The sequence below is a fragment of the Oryctolagus cuniculus genome, chromosome 3 (assembly GCF_051225735.1).
Source record: "Oryctolagus cuniculus isolate XC-2025 breed Fujian yellow rabbit chromosome 3, ASM5122573v1, whole genome shotgun sequence".
NCBI classification, from domain to species: domain Eukaryota; kingdom Metazoa; phylum Chordata; class Mammalia; order Lagomorpha; family Leporidae; genus Oryctolagus; species Oryctolagus cuniculus.
In genome coordinates this window covers 158,420,426-158,439,627 of record NC_142869.1, presented here as the reverse complement: position 1 = coordinate 158,439,627, position 19,202 = coordinate 158,420,426, and the positions used below count along the sequence as shown (strand labels likewise).

Sequence of the window (19,202 nt, the reverse complement as noted above, 5' to 3'; positions counted from 1 at the left end):
TATTTGTTGCCTACAAGAAACACATCTCTCTAACAAAGATGCATGCAGACTGAAAGTGAAAGTTTGGAAAAAGATATTCCATGCCAACAAAAACCAAAAAAAAGCAGGTGTAGCCATATTAATATCAGACAAAATAAACTTTAATACAAAAACTGTTAAGAGAGACAAAGAGGGGCACTATATAATGATTAAGGGTTCAATTCAACAGGAAGATGTAACTATTATCAATGTATATGCACCTAATTACAGGGCACCGGTCTATTTAAAAGATATGTTAAGGGACTTAAAGGGAGACTTAGATTCCAATACAATAGTACTGGGAAACTTCAATACTCCACTCTCAGAAATAGACAGATCATCCAGACAGAAGATCAACAAGGAAACAGCAGATTTAATCGACACTATTGCCCAAATGGATCTAACAGATATCTACAGAATTTTCAATCCTACATCTAAAGACTTTACATTCTTCTCAGCAGTGCATGGAACCTTCTCTAGGATTGATCACATACTAGGACATAAAGCAAGTCTCAGCAAATTTAAAAGAATTAGAATCATACCATGCAGCTTCTCAGACCACAGTGGAATGAAGCTGGAAATTAGCAACTCAGGAAACCCCAGAAAGTATGAAAACACATGGAGACTGAACAACATGCTCCTGAATGAACACTGGGTCATTCAAGAAATCAAAAGAGAAATCAGAAACCTTCTGGAAGTAAATGAGGATAACAACACAACATATCAAAACTTATGGGATACAGCAAAAGCAGTATTGAGAGGCAAGTTTATAGCAATAGGGGCCTATATAAAGAAATTGGAAAGGCACCAAATAAATGAGCTTTCAGCGCATCTCAAGGACCTAGAAAAACTGCAGCAAACCAGACCCAAATCTAGTAGGAGAAGAGAAATAATTAAAATCAGAGAAGAAATTAACAGGATTGAATCCAAAAAAACATTACAAAAAATCAGCCAAGCGAAGAGCTGGTTTTTTGAAAAAATCTGGCAAAAGATCTCTGTGAGTGAGATCCCAGTGGAAAGAACAGGTCTTCAAAGAAGGAGGTACCTTTCTCTGAAGGGAGGAGAGAACCTCCACTTTGACTATGACCTTGTCTAAACAAGATAAGAATCGGAGAACTCAGAGGGCTTCCATAGCCTTGGAAACTCATGACTGGAGCAGAGGGAGATTACTGATGCCATAGACAGGAGTGTCTATTGGTAAAGTCAACAACAGGAGTCACTGTGCACTTACTCCTCATGTAGGATTTCTGTCCTTAATGTGCTGTGCATTGAGATTTAATGCTATAACGAGTACTCAAACAATATATTTCACTTTGTGTTTCTATGGGGGTGCAAACTGTTGAAATCTTTACTTAATGTATACTAAACTGATCCTCTGGAAAAAAAAAAAAAAGAAATTATCAACTCCCAACTTGACTCTCACTGGGATTAAACATGACAATAGGTCTGATCTGATTTCATCATCATTTAAAAAAATCATCTATTATTTTTCACTTTATGTTTCTGTGTGGGAGCAAACTGTTGAAATCCGTACTTAATGTATACTAAGCTGATCTTCTGTATATTAAGATAATCGAAAATGAATCTTGATGTGAATGGAAGGGGAGAGGGAGTGGGAAAGGGGAGGGTTGTGGGTGGGAGGGACAGTATCGGGGGGAAGCCATTGTAATCCATAAATCGTACTTTGGAAATTTATATTCAGTAAATAAAAGTTAAAAAAAAGAAAAAATAAACAAAATTGACACCCCATTGGCCCAAATAACTAAAAAAAGAAGAGAAAAGACCCAAATCAATAAAATCAGAGATGAAAAAGGAAATGTAACAACAGACACCACAGAAATAAAAAGAATCATCAGAAATTACTTCAAGGACTTGTATGACAGCAAACAAGAAAATCTATCAGAAATGGATAGATTCCTGGACACATGCAACCTACCTAAATTGAACCAGGAAGACATAGAAAACCTAAATAGACCCATAACTTAAACAGAAATTGAAACAGTAATAAAGGCCCTCCCAACAAAGAAAAGCCCAGGACCAGATGGATTCACTGCTGAATTCTACCAGACATTTAAAAAGAACTGATTCCATTTCTTCTCAAACTATTCAGAACAATCGAAAAAGATGGAATCCTCTCAAATTCTTTCTATGAAGCCAGCATCACCTTAATCCCTAAGCCAGAGAAAGATGCAGCACTGAAAGAAAATTATAGACCAGTATCCCTGATGAACATAGACGCAAAAATCCTCAATAAAATTCTCGCCAATAGAATACAACAACACATCAGGAAAATCATCCACCCAGACCAAGTGGGATTTATCCCTGGTATGCAGGGATGGTTTAATGTGCGCAAAACAATCAATGTGATTCACCACATTAACAGACTGCAGAAGAAAAACCATATGATTATCATAATTGATGCAGAGAAAGCATTCGATAAGATTCAACACCCTTTCATGATGAAAACTCTAAGCAAATTGGGTATAGAAGGAACATTCTTCAATATAATCAAAGCAATTTATGAAAAGCCCACAGCCAGCATCCTATTGACTGGGGAAAAGTTGGAAGCATTTCCACTGAGATCTGGCACCAGACAGGGATGCCCACTCTCACCACTTCTATTTAACATAGTTCTGGAAGTTTTAGCCAGAGCCATCAGACAAGAAAAAGAAATTAAAGGAATACAAATTGAGAAGGAAGAAGTCAAACTATCCCTCTTTGCAGATGATATGATTCTTTACTTAGGGGATCCAAAGAACTCTACTAAGAGACTATTGGAACTCATAGAGGAGTTTGGCAAACTGGCAGGATATAAAATCAATGCACAAAAATCAACAGCCTTTGTATACACAAGCAATGCCATGGCTGAGAAAGAACTGCTAAGATCAATCCCATTCACAATAGCTACAAAAACAATCAAATACCTTGGAATAAACTTAACCAAGGACGTTAAAGATCTCTACGATGAGAATTACAAAATCTTAAAGTAAGAAATAGAAGAGGATACCAAAAAATGGAAAAATCTTCCATGCTCATGGATTGGAAGAATCAACATCATCAAAATGTCCATTCTCCCAAAAGCAATTTATAGATTCAATGCAATCCCAATCAAGATACCAAAGATATTCTTCATAGATCTAGAAAAAATGATGCTGAAATTCATATGGAGGCACAAGAGACCTCGAATAGCTAAAGCAATCTTGTACAACAGAAACAAAGCCGGAGGCATCACAATACCAGATTTCAGGACATACTACAGGGCAGTCGTAATCAAAACAGCATGGTACTGGTACAGAAACAGATGGATAGACCAATGGAACAGAATTGAAACACCAGAAATCAACCCAAACATCTACAGCCAACTTATATTTGATCAAGGATCTAAAACCAATTCCTGGAGCAAGGACAGTCTATTCAATAAATGGTGCTGGGAAAACTGGATTTCCACGTGCAGAAGCATGAAGCAAGACCCCTACCTTACACCTTACACAAAAATCCACTCAACGTGGATTAAAGACCTAAATCTATGACCTGACACCATCAAGTTATTAGAGAACATTGGAGAAACCCTTCAAGATATTGGCACAGGCAAAGAATTTCTGGAAAAGACCTGGGAGGCACAGGCAGTCAAAGCCAAAATCAACTATTGGGATTGCATCAAATTGGAAGTTTCTGTACTGCGAAAGAAACAGTCAGGAAAGTGAAGAGACAACCGACAGAATGGGAAAAAATATTTGCAAACTATGCAACAGATAAAGGGTTAATAACCAGAATCTACAAAGAGATCAAGAAACTCCACAAAAACAAAACCAACAACCCACTTAAGAGATGGGCCAAGGACCTCAATAGACATTTTTCAAAAGAGGAAATCCAAATGGCCAACAGGCACATGAAAAAATGTTCAAGGTCACTAGCAATCAGGGAAATGCAAATCAAAACCACAATGAGGTTTCACCTCACCCCAATTAGAATGGCTCACATACAGAAATCTACCAACAACAGATGCTGGCGAGGATGTGGGGAAAAAAGGACACTAACCCACTGTTGGTGGGAATGCAAACTGGTCAAGCCACTATGGAAGTCAGTCTGGAGATTCCTCAGAAACCTGAAGATAACCCTACCGTTCGACCCAGCCATCCCACTCCTTGGAATTTACCCAAAGGAATTTAAATTGGCAAACAAAAAAGGGGTCTGCACCCTAATGTTTATTGTAGCTCAATTCACATTAGCCAAGACCTGGAACCAACATAAATGCCCATCAACGGTAGACTGGATAAAGAAATTATGGGATATGTACTCTTTAGAATACTATACTGCAGTAAGAAACAACGAAATCCAGTCATTTGCAACAAAATGGAGGAATCTGGAAAACATCATGCTGAGTGAAATAAGCCAGTCCCAAAGGGACAAATGCCATATGTTCTCCCTGATTGGTGACAACTGACCATCAAAAAGGAAACCTGTTGAAGTGAAATGGACACTATGGGAAACGGTGACTTGATCAGCATAGCCCTGACTGTTAATGAACAACTTAATACATTATCCCTCTTAGTAGTTTTTTTGTCTGCTCTACTTAATATGACTGGTTTAATTCTGTAATTAATACACAGTTATTGTTAAGTGTTGAAATTTAACTGAAATGTGATCCCTGTTAAACATAAGAGTGGGAATAAGAGAGGGAAGAAATGTACAATTTGGGACATGCTCAGGCTGACTTGCCCCAAATGGTAGAGTTAGAAACATACCAGGGGACTCCAATTTAATCCCATCAAGGTGGCATGTACCAATGCCATCTCACTAGTCCAAGTGATCAATTTCAGTTCACAATTGATCATAATGAAAGGACTTAGAGTCAAAGGGAGCACATAATCAAGTCTAGTACCTGCTAATACTAACCGATAGAATAAATAAAGGGGAGAGTGATCCAACATGGGAAGCTAGATACTCAGCAGACTCATAGAATGGCGGATGTCCTAAACAGCACTCTGGCCTCAGAATCAGCCCTAAAGGCATTCCTATCTGGCTGAAAAGCCCATGAGAGTATTTCAGGCATGGAAAGCCAAGACACTCTGGCAAAAAAAAAAAAAAAAAAAAAGTAAATGAAAGATCTCTGTGAGTGAGGTCCCAGTGGAAAGAACAGGTCTTCAAAGAAGGAGGTACCTTTCTCTGAAGGGAGGAGAGAACCTCCACTTTGACTATGACCTTGTCTAAACAAGAGAAGAGTCGGAGAACTCAAGGGGCTTCCATAGCCTTGGAAGCTCAAGACTGGAGCATGGGGAGACTACTGATGCCATAAACAAGAGTGTCAATTTGTAAAGTCAACAACAGGAGTCACTGTGCACTTGCTCCTCATGTAGGATCTCTGTCCTTAGCGTGCTGTACATTGAGACTTAATGCTATAACGAGTACTCAAACAGTATATTTCACTTTGTGTTTCTATGGGGGTGCAAACTGTTGAAAGCTTTACTCGATGTATACTAAACTGATCTTCTGTAAAAAAAAAAAAAGAATAAGAAATTATCAATTCACAATTTGACTCTCACTGGGATTAAACATGACAATAGGTCTGATCTGATTTCATCATTTGAAAAATCATCTATTATTTTTCACTTTATGTTTCTGTGTGGGAGCAAACTGTTGAAATCTTTACTTAATGTATGCTAAACTGATCTTCTGTATATAAAGAGAATCGAAAATGAATCTTGATGTGAATGGAAGGGGAGAGGGAGTGGGAGAGGGGAGGGTTGCGGGTGGGAGGGACGTTATGGGGGGGAAGCCATTGTAATCCATAAGCCGTACTTTGGAAATTTATATTCATTAAATAAAAGTTAAAAAAAAAGTATGTTACAATGGCCAACTAAGCATACGAAGCATATGTTCCATCCATACCACAACCACCACAACAGGAGACCTTACTACATTCACTAAGTGAGATGCTTTATGAGGCATTAGCGTTATACAAAACTTCAAAAGTAACATGCTAATTCAACTGTTTACCAAATCCACATTCATGTAAGATTTAAGTCATAGAGTAACCAGAATCAGATGATTGATGATATCCAAAATCAAATAAAGGTTGCCTTGATTTTAAAAAATATACCATTATTGCCTCAGGTTTCATGGAAAGACTGTGACACTGTTTTGATATCAACAAAACTGTACAATGAAATATAAGAAATTACTCCATATCCTTAATAAACCTATGTATACTGAAATAACTGTTACACTAAATTATAATAAACATGTTACCATACTAAAAAAAGAAAAAAAAGGAGGTACCTTTCTCTGAAGGGAGGAGAGAACTTCCACTTTGACCATGGCCTTGTCTAAATATGATCAGAGTCAGTGAACTCAGAGGGCTTCCATAGCCTTGGCAGCTCATGACAAGAGCCTAGGTTGATTACTGATGCCATAAAAAAGAGTGTCAATTTGTTAAGTCAACAACAGGAGTCACTGTGTGTGGGGAGCAACTCGGACTAGACTAATTTACTGGAATTAAGACTTATTCTATGCATCTGCTCTCCCACAATATGGCGCTGGGAGAGGAGTAAACAACTTCTACACAGCTGCCTCCAGTTCGACCAATAACCTGCAGGAGCTGATCCTGCTCCTGATTGGAGGAGAGCAGTGTACTCGGTGTGTGGGTAGCAGAGTTGGGATTGGTGGAAGACGACTGTAAAGGAGGTTAGAGACAACATGCACCAGGAACATCTAAAGGGAACATCCGGATAACATCTGAGCAGCCCCCGGGAGAGCTGGCCGGCAGTGTGCCGCTCCCCCGCGCAAGTGGGGAAAGTGGCAGGGGGGCCCGCCCCTCCACGGAGGTGGAGGGACGGCAGCCAACCCGGGAAGAACCAGCAGCAAACCCGGGAAGGGCCGAGCAGACAAAAGAACAGCACAGGGTCCTGTGTCGTTCCTCCACGAAGAGGGGGAGCGACAACTGTGCACTTACTCCTCATGTAGGATCTTTGTCCTTAGTGTGCTGTACATTGAGATTTAATGCTATAACTAGTACTCAAACAGTATTTTTCACTTTATGTTTCTGTGTGGGAGCAAACTGTTGAAATCCTTACTTAATGTATGCTAAACTGATCTTCTGTATATAAAGAGAATTGAAAATGAATCTTGATGTGAATTGAAGGGGAGAGGGAGTGGGAATGGGGAGGGTTGCGGGTTGGAGGATCGTTATGGGGGGGAAGCCATTGTAATCCATATTTTGTACTTTGGAAATTTATATTCATTAAATAAAAGTTAAAAAAAAAAAGAAAGATCTCTGCAAGAGAGATCCCAGTGGAAAGAACAGGCCATCAAAGAAGGAGGTACCTTTCTTTGAAGGGAGGAGAAAACTTTCACTTTGACTATGACCTTGTCTAAATAAGATCGAAGTCGGCAAACTCAAAAGGCTTCTATAGCCTTGGCAACTCATGACTAGAGCCTGGGGAGATTACTGACGCCATAAACAAGAGTGTCAAATTGTTAAGTCAACAACAGGAGTCACTGTGCAATTATTCCTCATGTAGGATCTCTGTACTTAATGTGTTGTTCAGTGTGAATTAATGCTATAACTAGTCTCAAACAGTATTTTACACTTTATGTTCTGTGTGGGTGCAAACTGATGAAATCTTTACTTAATATATACTAAATCAATCTTCTCTATATAAAGATAATTGAAAATTAAACTTGATGTGAATGGAAGGGGAGAGGGAGCGGGAGATAGGAGGGGTGCAAGTGGGAGGAAAGTTATGGGGGGGAAAGCCATTGTAATCCATAAACTGTACTTTGGAAATTTATATTTACTAAATAAAAGTTCACATTTAGGCTGAAAAAAATCTGAACTAAAATAGTGATTGCTAGAGGCTGAGAAAGCTAGTGAATGGGTAGAAAGTTCATTAAAGGGTCAAAAATACAGTTAGATAGAAGTACTACATTTAGCGTTCCAATGCACAAAATAATGACTATGGTTTGCAGTAATGTGTAAAGAACTGGAAGAGAGAAACTGATAGGCTTCAAACACAAAGAAAATATATGTAAATGAAAATGCTAATTGTCTAATTTGTTCAGTTTACAGTGTATACATGTGTTAAAATATTGCATGGTACCCTATAAAATGTATAGATATTACATGCTAAACAAAAATATTTTTTCAATTTTAGAGTAAATGTAAATTTTGTTTTCTTTTCTGATTGAATATCAGCTCTTATTGTCTATGTATTAGTTTCTTGTTGCTGCTGTAACAAGCTACCAAAACTTCATGACTTAATATAAGTGTATGACCTTACAGTTTTGAAGGTCAAATCCAAATCAGATCTCTCTGGGCTAACATCAAGATATTGGCAGAGTTAAATTCATCCCTAGATGCTCTCTGAGGCACAATCCTTGTTTTGCCTTTTCTGCCTTCTAGAGGTGGCCTATGCATTTTGACTGTGGCTGCTTTGCGTTTCCAGAGTCAACAATTAACTTGTCAAATCTTTTCCACATCTGTCCAACAATGACTCTTCTGCTTCCTCTTCCATATGAAAGAACATTTGTGATTATATTGGGCCCCCTTGGATGATATGGGATAATCTCCTCATTAGCAACTCTAGTTCCATATGCTATCTTAATTAAGCTTTGTAGTACACAGTACTATATTCACAGGTTTTGGGGATTAGGACATGGTTATCTTTGGAGGCCCGTATTGTACCTATCATATTCCAGAATTGGAAGGAGAGTTTCAGAGACTGGCAAGAAAATGACATACACATTCTAAATTTACTCTGTCATTTCTGTTTTGAAATTCTTACAATATTTTAGTTCTCATTCTTTTTCTTCCCCAGTGATGTATCCGTTTTATATTTGCAATTTTATTTCTGATTTTTTGAGTATCCATCATCTATCCATTCATCTTACCAGCCACCCAATGAATGTTTGGTGCCTACAGTAAGGTATAAATGGAATTCTGATTAAGAACGGCTTAGGGATTGTTCTAAATGGTCTAATTGTAACTTTGTGCCTTTAATCAACCCTTCTTTTCCTCATCTTTTCTCCTGTCCCTCAGCCTCTGGAAATCATGTTTTTACTCTCTGCTTCTATGATTTTGATGCTTTTTAGAACGCAGACTTAAATGAGACATTGCAGTATTAATATGTATCTTTCTGTGCCTTGCTCATTTTCATTCAGTATAATGTCTTCCAGTTCTATTTGTGGTGTCACAAGTTATAGAATTTCCTTTGTAAAGGCTGTATATCACAATATTATATAGTACACCAATATACACACTTGTCAAACAAATTAAAAAAAAACATAATCACATGAAGAGGGATTTTTAATTACCTTGACAGTAGTAATCTATGTATCTGTATGTGGAGATATTGTGCTGTGCACCTTAACCATGCTGAGTTTCAATAGAAAAAAGGTAGCGTGGAGATCCTGGCTTAATTGACCCCTTGTGCCTCAGATGAATCATTCTGTAGCATGCCCTGAAGCAGCATGCTGTGCTAAGCGCATGCCAAATGCCTCATCATAAGTTAGTTCATTATTAAGTAAAGGTGTCAGAGAAAAGCATGGAATAATTTATAAGCTTTATTTTCTCACCTTTTCCCCAACTTCATATCATGCAAAAAGTCAAGTTTTTTTACTGTGTACATTTCAGAAACTAATGGCTGGAAATTGTATATAATTACTACAGCATTTTTGTCTTTTCTTTTTTTACTCTATTTCATAATTTTGAGACCTTTCTTCTGAAAACAAAAAAAAAAGGTGCTACATAGAAGAAAGGGGATATGTAGTCCTCTGTTACAAGTACACATTTGCTAAAGGGTTGGAGGTTTGATCAATTCCATTGTAAATTCCAGGATTCTTTCCAGCTTTTAAATAGATGTGACTGGATTTAGCCCACAGACAACAAGGTTGACAGAAGACTTGATGCTAGTCATTCTGCATGCAAAGGAGCATTGTGTTGATGAGGGTGAGCAGGTGTTCTTTGTTTCAACTAAGTAGGACAGGAAGCACTGGTATTAAATCAAAGGAGAAATAATTCAGAGTAAGCATATAAAGTATATTACAACACTGGAAAATGTTACTAAGGAAGGATGTAGATTTCTCTAAGGAAAATCATACCATTTGTCTTTTCTACACACTATAGGAGCTTCCATATTGGAGCAATATTGTTTTTAGCATCAGCCAAATAAATATTTATCGAAATGAAAGAAATTCAAATAGTCCTTTAATAATGTATGCCTGTCTCAAGGTCCTAAACTGTCAAGAACGTACTTGAAAGGTTCACAAGAAACATTCATTATGAATCTTCGCTAAGCAATGAAATCCCTGTCAGTTGAATGAGAAAGATAGAGAAATATCAACTAAACCCCCAAAGTCAAGGTTTCTCATAGAGATAGGCTTTACTTATCTGGAGGGATGTTCCCTCGGGCATTTGCTTAAAATACCTTTTGTCTCAAGGACATCTGTGAGCAAAAAAGGTTTTTAATCAAACACTGAAACATGATGTCAGCTTATAGCATTTTCAGTCCCTTCTTAGGCTGTTTTAAAGATGTCCTTATAAGGCCAAGTCATCCCTTTTGTGTGTGAGAACACTGGCCACATGTTGGATCCCATGACTCCCCTCCAGGATATCCCCAGCTAGAGAGGTAAGAGTTACTTTTTACTTCTGTGAAAATTGGATTATATCATTGCCTGCCTTAGAAAATCTTGTTTGCCCATATTACCTATAACATACAAACTCTCCAAGAAGATCTATTGCTTACAGTACATCATTAGCCTTCATTTCTGGTCTCCTTCATGAAGACAACCTTCCCATTTGCTCTTCAGCCTACCTGGCTACATGTCCACCCTCCCTGCTGAAATGATCTTCCTAGCCTGCCTGACCTTGCCCACTGAAGACTAGACTCCCTCCATTCATCAAACAGAATTTGCCCCTCAAACCCTTTCCATCTGACCTTATCTAAACTTTCTCTTACTGAGATCTCCAATGACCTCTCTATCCTTCAACCAACCAGCAACCTTTCAGCCGCACCCCCCATGCTTGATCTCTTGATCATCATTTGGTACAGATGACCACTTCTTACTCCCTGAAACTTAGTGTATCACACTCTTGTGTTTTTCTCTACCTCTTTGGCCTCTGGTCATAATATAACATCCTCTTCTTTTTACTGACTCTTTAAAGTTGATGTCCCGCAGAATTATCTCCTCTGCTTTTGAGACTGACTATAATGAGAATTGACATGGTGGAAGTGTCATGTGCATTTGCACAGATTGCTATTCTTTTGGTGGCAAATGATGGAAACTAACTGAGGGCAGGTGCAGGTCACAAAGAGAACTGAACAACCAAGCTTGGGAGAGGCTTGAAAAGGCAAGGAGTGATAAGAAATTCAGTGTAAGAAATGTCTGCCCTTTTCAGGGGTGCCATTGCTAAAGTATTCAGTCCCAACAGCCCACATGTGGTTTTTTCTTGTCTGATCTCCCATCTGCCTTGCAAATCTTACAAGTTCTTTGAGACCTCTGAGTGAAACAGTGTTTCTTCCATGAAAGCTGTTCTGATTCCTTCGAATTGCTGATTACAATTATAATTGCTGATTCTTTGAGCTCAAATTGTATCAAATTTGTACCTCTGTTGTTCCTGTTGTTTACTCCAATTAGTGTACAATTATTGTGATCATGTGGGCTTTTTCTTCCATTTGTCTAAGATGTATTTACGGGAAAAAGCAGTAATTTGTTTTTCTAGCTCCAAGACCTATGTAGACTGTTTTTCTAGCTTTTTTTTTTATTTTGTTTTATTGCATTTTAGGGTTTCAGTTTTTTGTTGAAATACAGTTTAAAATTTTAGACAGTCTTGAATTCATAGTTCACAAGTATAATCAATGTGATATACACACAAGTGAACATGGTTTGGCTTTAATCATAGTATTTCATACAGAGGAAACCGTGGAGAGGTGCCAGGTACTATAATGGTATTTCAAGAAGATAATCTTTTCCAAGCCCATACTACTTTTAACATATCTATCTTTGAGGATATTTTTAAATTTGTGTAAAATGGAATTAAGAGTTTATTTGATATACAAAATGTTGAAATCCATATGTAATTTTTCATCATACACATGTTCTGTGTAATTTTTGAAGGCCCCCTCATATATTTTTCAGATTTTATCTTTTTAGTTTTAGTGCTTCCTGTTTATTAACTTTGACAGATCTTAAAGTCAAAAATTATCTTGGGCTTTTTATTACATCTTAGCAAAGCTAGCTATTAATATTGGCATTTTATTATTAATAAGATACATTCGGTGGATATTTAAGAAACAAAAATTTTGTGTCATGTTGACAAGACATTTAGACTATAGGTGACAAAAATAAAATAGAAGAAGCAGAAATGTGTATAGAAAGGTTAAAAGAAGTGAATAGCAAAGAACAAAATAGTTTGCTAAATAATATAAGAAGCTAACTACTTTGTACAGAGCTGTAATTACATTTAGATGTGCATCTAGAATGCAGAAGGATCCTTAGTAAAATTTTATATCTGTTACATATTGTAATTATTGTGACCATCAACCTCAGACATACCTCTGTATAGACTAACTAAAAATTTTGAAGATGAACTGTTTATCATGAAAAACAATTAAACATTCATTTAATTTTGAAAGACTTATGAAGTAAAACATGGTGTTAGTGTACTAGTTAGGTTACTATTGATGCCATAACAAATAAGTGGCAATATTTCTGTAGATAAAAATGACTGGTATAACAGTTACAGAGATATTCCTGTAGAGGGTGACTGCCTTCCACATGGTATTCAGGGCTCTAGAATCTTCTGGTTTAAGGCTCTTTCATTTCCTAGGGCATTGATGTTCTCTATTTCACTAGCCGAGCAGTGGAGAGGGACAAAGGAAGCAAACCTTATTTCTTTGTATTCTTTCCCCAAAGTGTAAGTATTCACTTAACTCACTTTCTTGTAGCTAAGACTTTCACATGTCCCTACTTAGATGCAAGAAGAAATAAAAAAACAACATAATCTTTGGCTTACTAGCTGCCTACTAGCAACAGTTCTCTATTGGTAAAAGTGGTAGCTTCGATGGATAGCTAACCAGGAGGGGTGTTAAGCTGCCTCTACACATAGGATCATTCACCTCAGTTCAAGGGGTGAAGTCCCCTCCTTTCCTTACATCCACTGCAATATGTATATCAGTTTTGCTATGGCCCATTGCCTATGAATTAAACATGTGAGTAACATTCATTTTACCTATTACTCCACCCTCCCTCTGCAACCTACCCTAGCACAAATCCAGTACATACTAATGGAGCAGCAACAGGGGAACTCAAGTTAAGCTTCTCATGTGAGAAAAGTGGAAATGGGAAACACACAACAGTGATTTCCAGTGACAATAGGGAAATCCTGTGGAGCAGGCACTGTGAGAACACCTTTCCCTGCAAGTGCTCAAAACCTCTTGATTAGACTTGGAAAGAACTCTTATCCTTTATTCTACGTGGTTCATTGGTCTCTGCACATCGGGAGCTTCTTCCTTGTCTCTAACCATTCACAGATAAACCACGTAAGGGATTGTGACCACTTTTTAACTTTGCAATTTAGGGACTTGAAGAATATTTTATAGATTATTTTAAGGCTACCTTTAGGGATTGAGTTTGTGTCATAATGGGTAAAGCCGCTACCTGCGACACCGTCATCCCATATGGGCGCCAGTTCACGTCCCAGCTGCCCCTCTTCCAATCCAGCTCCCTGATAATGGCCTGGAAAAAGCAGAAGAAGTGGCCCAAGTGTTTGGGCACCTGAACCCATGTGAGAGATCTGGATAAAGCGCATGCCTTTGGCCTGCCTGAGCCCTGGCAGTGAGGGCCATCTGAGCAGGGAGCCAGCAGATGAAGACCTCTCTCTCTCGCTCAACTTTGACTTTCAAATAAATAAACGTTTTTACAAAGACTACATTTTTAACATGTTTACCAGTGCATTTATTTAAAAAACATGATAGATTTCATATCTTCAAGCTTCCATTTGTGAAATGAACCAGTATTCACACTTTTTTTAAATTTCTCTAGAAAACAAAACAGAAACAATTCCAAGTCTTGCCAGTGGGATAACTTAATATGGAGAATACATATACTCATTTATATGACAAAACAAGGAAGCCAAATATGCAATGGTAAATAAACCCAAGATTAACAAAATCAGGAGATTGCTGCCCACCTTAGGAATACAAGGACAGCAGGAGGAAGTGCTATTATCAGAGCCAAGAGTTCTGATAACAAAAGACCATGAGCTCCTCTAGGAGTCTGAAGCATCCATATTCTTCCATCTTTGGATGTTCCCACATGGCAGGCACTCAAATGATTATTTAATTGAACTAAGTTAAACAATACAGCCCCTCCGTTGACATCCGTTAGATAAATCCATCAGAAAGTAAAATGTGGCAGAAATGTTGGTGTTCAATATTGGGATGATTCTTAATTTGTTAGATCACTGTAATTAGCTATTTTGGGACTTCATCTAGAAGTCTATCATTTGCACTTAGAGAATGAGAAATTGGCAAACATTTTAATTTATTCTTTTTCTGTATGAGATTTTAGAGTTTGGAAAAACACCAATTTTTATGTAAACACAGGAGGAAGAATTTAAAAAAAATCTGGATGCTTATGATAAAATAATTGGGGGGGGGGAGCGGTTTGAAAAGAGAATAAGCTTTCCAGACTTGCTAGAAAAACAGTAGCTATAGCTACAGAGGATGTGTACCTCTAAATTAGTCTTTGATTCTTTTTTGAAATTGCCTTCCAAGTTGTTAGGGACATTCTTTTGTCTGTTGGTTTGAGCCACGAGCTATTGACTTTTTTTTTCCTTTAAGAAAGAATCTGTTAAATATTCCACTGGATATTTTAGTAGTCAAAAGGGAATTTATTCCAGAATATGTTCATAATTTTGAAAACATTGCAAATGTCATTTAGTCTGTTCTTGGATGTCCTTTACATTTAAAGTATAATGAAGCACAACTCAGTGTAGCTATTGCTTTTTGGATAGACTTGAGTGAAATCTCAAAATAGTAGATATTTAACAACTTGGAAGTTGAGAATAGTTTGAGAAGTGTTTGTGACCATGTACTTTCCTAGAGAGAAAGAGAAACTTGATTGAGGATTTCTCAGTGAGTATTTCCACTTATCCATGGAAAAATGAAATATTTGGTGGAGCAGTTGTGACAAATTCAGTAGCCATTGGTAGTTTAAAAGAATTTTGGCATACCTGTGTATGTTTAGAGTTCTTCTATTCACATCTAAACTTGCTACTTGTTTATAATTCACATTAAGAATGAGTTAAAGTAAAATGTGCTGCAGGGCAGGTATTGAGGTGCATCGGGTTAAGCAGCAGCTTGAGATGTCTGTATCCCATCCTAGAATCCTAGGGTCAAGTTTTGGCTCCTCTACGTCTGACCCAGCTTCCTGATAACATGCCTGGGAGGTAGCAGGTGATAGCTCAAGTACTTGAGTTTCTGCCACCCCTGTAGGAGACTCAGAGTTCTTGGCTCCTGGCTTCAGTCTGACCAAGTCCCAATTGTTACAAGTATTTGAAAAATGAACCAGTGGGTAGAAGATCTCTTTCTTTCTCTGTCTTGCATTCTGTCAATCTGCCTTTCAATTAAATCTTAAATCTATATTAAATGTAATCTGCTACCCTTTAATGTCTTTGTTTTGTCTTACAGGCTTTAGTGCTTCCATTTTAATGTACCCATTAATACATGGAATAAGTGTGTCTGAAAGGTGTCATGGCTGACTAAAAGGGCAAAATGCATTGTTTTATCTGTGTGGCAGCTAACATCTAAAGAGTGGGCTTTTTCTTTCCTGTGTTGGCTTTCTGAAAGGAAATGAAATATTGTGAAAGAATTGCTTGGTGATCTGTCAGTGTTACTTTAATTATTATAATATCTTTGTGGTTCTGAAAACATGTAGTCAAGAAGAAAATCCGTCTTTGGTATTACTGATGTCGAGCAGAAAATGTGCTATCTGTCTTTCCATCTCTAATTGAGTTGATTTCCTTTAATACTATTTTACAATGCAAATATTAAAACATGAGGCATATTTTCGCAGCTTCAAATAATTAGTTTTGCTTTTTAAGTCTGTTATCTATAATTCAAATAACAGTCTTTCTGAACTTCTCTGCCTTGGGGAGCTTAGAGTATTTGTGAAATTATAGGTGTTCATTGACTATTTTTTGACTGTCAATTCACCTGTAGCATGTTGTACTATTAATTCATTATGAAGTGACACAGGAAGAAAACTCATTACACAGTAATATGAAAATATATACCTGTCAAGAAATAAATCAGTCTGTATTGAAAATCCATCTGCTGCGATGGGAAGAAATCAAATGAAGTTTGGCACCTTCTTTTCCAGTAGGAGTATGTATAGAAAGATTTCACTTCTAATCTACGGGCCCTCTGTGTTTTTCACTTATGTGGTTTTCTTGTCCTTTGCAGGTTATATTATACCCGACATCTAATAGCTCCAAGTCAGCTGAATTGCACAGAATGATAGTTCCAAAAAATAGTCAGGACTCTGACTTAAAAATCAAACTGGCAGTGCGAATGGATAAACCACCACATATGAAGCATAGTGGGTGAGTCTGAGGATGTTTCTCTGCATTTTTGGATTTCATTTCAGTATATCACTGTTGTCAAGGTAGAGGGGTAACCATTACATACAACTTCCCATGCAGTTTTCTCATAAACATTTACAAATGTATGTTGTTTTACTTGTATTTTTAGACCTATAGACATTTTTATAGATAAATCATGGGTATTTACTTAATGTAATTGTGTGCATGCACATGTAATATTGGTACTGAGTTGTACCAATATTATACCTTGGTGATATTGACAAAGAACAATGATGAGAAGAGATAATTTCTAAGATATATTCCTCAAAATACAGGTATAACAGTTGAAAAAGCCTATTACATAGGTCCCCAGAAATAGTTAAACTTACATGGAATATATAATGCATACAAGTGAACGAGTGGTACAGATGTAACCTAGAAAGCTGCGTGAGTTTTGACAGGAGGGCAGTGAGTGTTCATCTAACGTGTAAGTGAAAACTAAATCAATACTGAAGGAAACTGCAGCTGGTAGATAAGCAAGAAGTACAGGGGCTGTTCCTGGGGGTCGCATGGGTCAGAGTCAACCTCGGCTCTCAATACTAAAAAACAAAACAAAGAAAGAAGCACGTTTATATAACATCAGTTAAATGATGTTTTATTCTTCTAGTTTAGTTTTGTTTCTATAGAATAAGAGCAGATTAAAAGATAGTTGGTCATAGCATTGTCATTCCAAACTGGCCTGATATGATATCCTGCCAAAAATCCAATCTGATTGAACATCACAGGTTGTATTCAGGTCTCTAACCATTACATGGTACACCATAAATATGTACAGTTTTATGTATCTTTTAAAATTTTTTAAATACTTTAATAAAATTTGAATCTACATTTAAAAAAAAAAAAAAACTTACTTTGGAAGCAGAGAGGGAGAGAGAACTCCTATCCACTCATCATTCCCTGAATGCTTGTGGCAGGTTCTAGGCCAGGGCCAAAGTTAAGAGCTAGAAACTCAATCCTGGTCTCCCATGTGGGTGACAGGAACTTGGGTACTTGAGCCGTCACCAGTGCCTGCCAGGGACAGCACTGTGAGGAAGCTGAGGTCAGGAGCCAGAGCTGGTCGTTGATTGCAGGTATTCAGTCACAGAACACAGGTGACGTAACCACTAGGCCACATACCCAAACCAGAATGTTTTTAATATCATCTCTAGGTATGGACATAAATAGAAAACATTTTACCCACAGCATAACTATATTCATCTTTTCCTCATTTATTCAGAAGTGGATTTTACTGCACTTGATTGCATTTGAGGTAGAAAGTCAACTAATCTGTTTCTCCAATTGCTTTATTGTACACCAAGCAATCATATAACAGGGAGAACAGATTAATAGCAATTTGTTCTGGGGCAGAGTGGTGTTCTGTCAATAATTTATCCTCTAATTAATAATTAACAAATGAATAATTAATAATTGAAAAAGAGACAAGCCAAGTTTAAAACAAGATTGAAATATGGCAAATCCTTCTTGTGGATCAAGGAGCTAAAATAATAAATTGGGGTGTTATGGATTTTCATCTTCAGAGCACATTAGACTTGGAAATCCTTTGGAATTTTATAGTATGAACCTATTCTATGTCATAAAAATGTTAGCAACAAATCTCTCTCATGTGAACTCTGTTAACATGTATTCTCTGTTTAATTCATGTACTATTTATATATGAAGATACTTCATAAAGTTCATGAAAATGCACATTATGAGAAAACTATGCATGCATTTCAAACTTGTTTTAGACCAGAATGAACTGATCATTTAATTCAATGCACCACAAACTTAAAGAGTACCCTTATATGAGCCATCAGTTGCCCCTAAATAAATATTTTATCAGGGGGCCGGCACTGTGGAGCAGTAGGTTAATCCTCTGCCTGCAGCGCCAGCATCCCATATGGGTGCCGGTCCTAGTCCCTGCTGTTCCTCTTCTGATCCAGCTCTCTGCTATGGCCTGGGAAAGCAGTAGAGGATGGCTTAAGCCCTTGGGCCCCTGCACCCTTGTGGGAGACCTGGAGGAAGCTCCTGGCTCCGGATTAGTGCAGCTCTGGCTGTTGCAGCCATTTGGAAATTGAACCAGTGGACGGAAGACCTTTGTTTCTGTGTCTCTGTCTCACTATCTATAACCCTATCTCTCAAATAAATAAATTAAAAAAATTTTATCAGTATTATCTGTATTTTATATGTGTTCTCAACTATGTGAAGTTTATTAGACCTGTTTGAGTCCCAGTACATCAAACAGTGTATAATTAATGAAACATTATTAGTACAAATAATGATTATGAAAATGATAATAGTGTATTCCTTGGATTTTGAAGGAAAACTAATAAAAGAGTGATCGAGCTTGCTGCATTTGTAAGTTAAATTTTTTTTTTTTTGACAGGCAGAGTGGACAGTGAGAGAGAGAGAGAGAGAAAGGTCTTCCTTTGCCGTTGGTTCACCCTCCAATGGCCGCCGCGGCCAGCGCGCTGCAGCTAGTGTACCGCGCTGATCCGATGGCAGGAGCCAGGTGCTTTTCCTGGTCTCCCATGGGGTGCAGGGCCCAAGCACTTGGGCCATC

At 37.6% G+C, this 19,202-nt stretch overlaps 1 protein-coding gene across 12 annotated transcripts in view; it reads left to right on the top strand.

The window, feature by feature from the left end:
* The window catches only part of CADPS2 (calcium dependent secretion activator 2), a 667,233-nt gene that overhangs the window by 357,095 nt on the left and 290,936 nt on the right, over positions 1-19,202 (top strand). For all 12 annotated transcript variants that reach the window (XM_070071264.2, XM_008258272.5, XM_008258271.5 and 9 more), the window contains exon 8: positions 16,482-16,621. In XM_070071264.2, the coding sequence (XP_069927365.2) occupies positions 16,482-16,621 (140 nt within the window). The remainder of the gene's footprint in view (positions 1-16,481; positions 16,622-19,202) is intronic.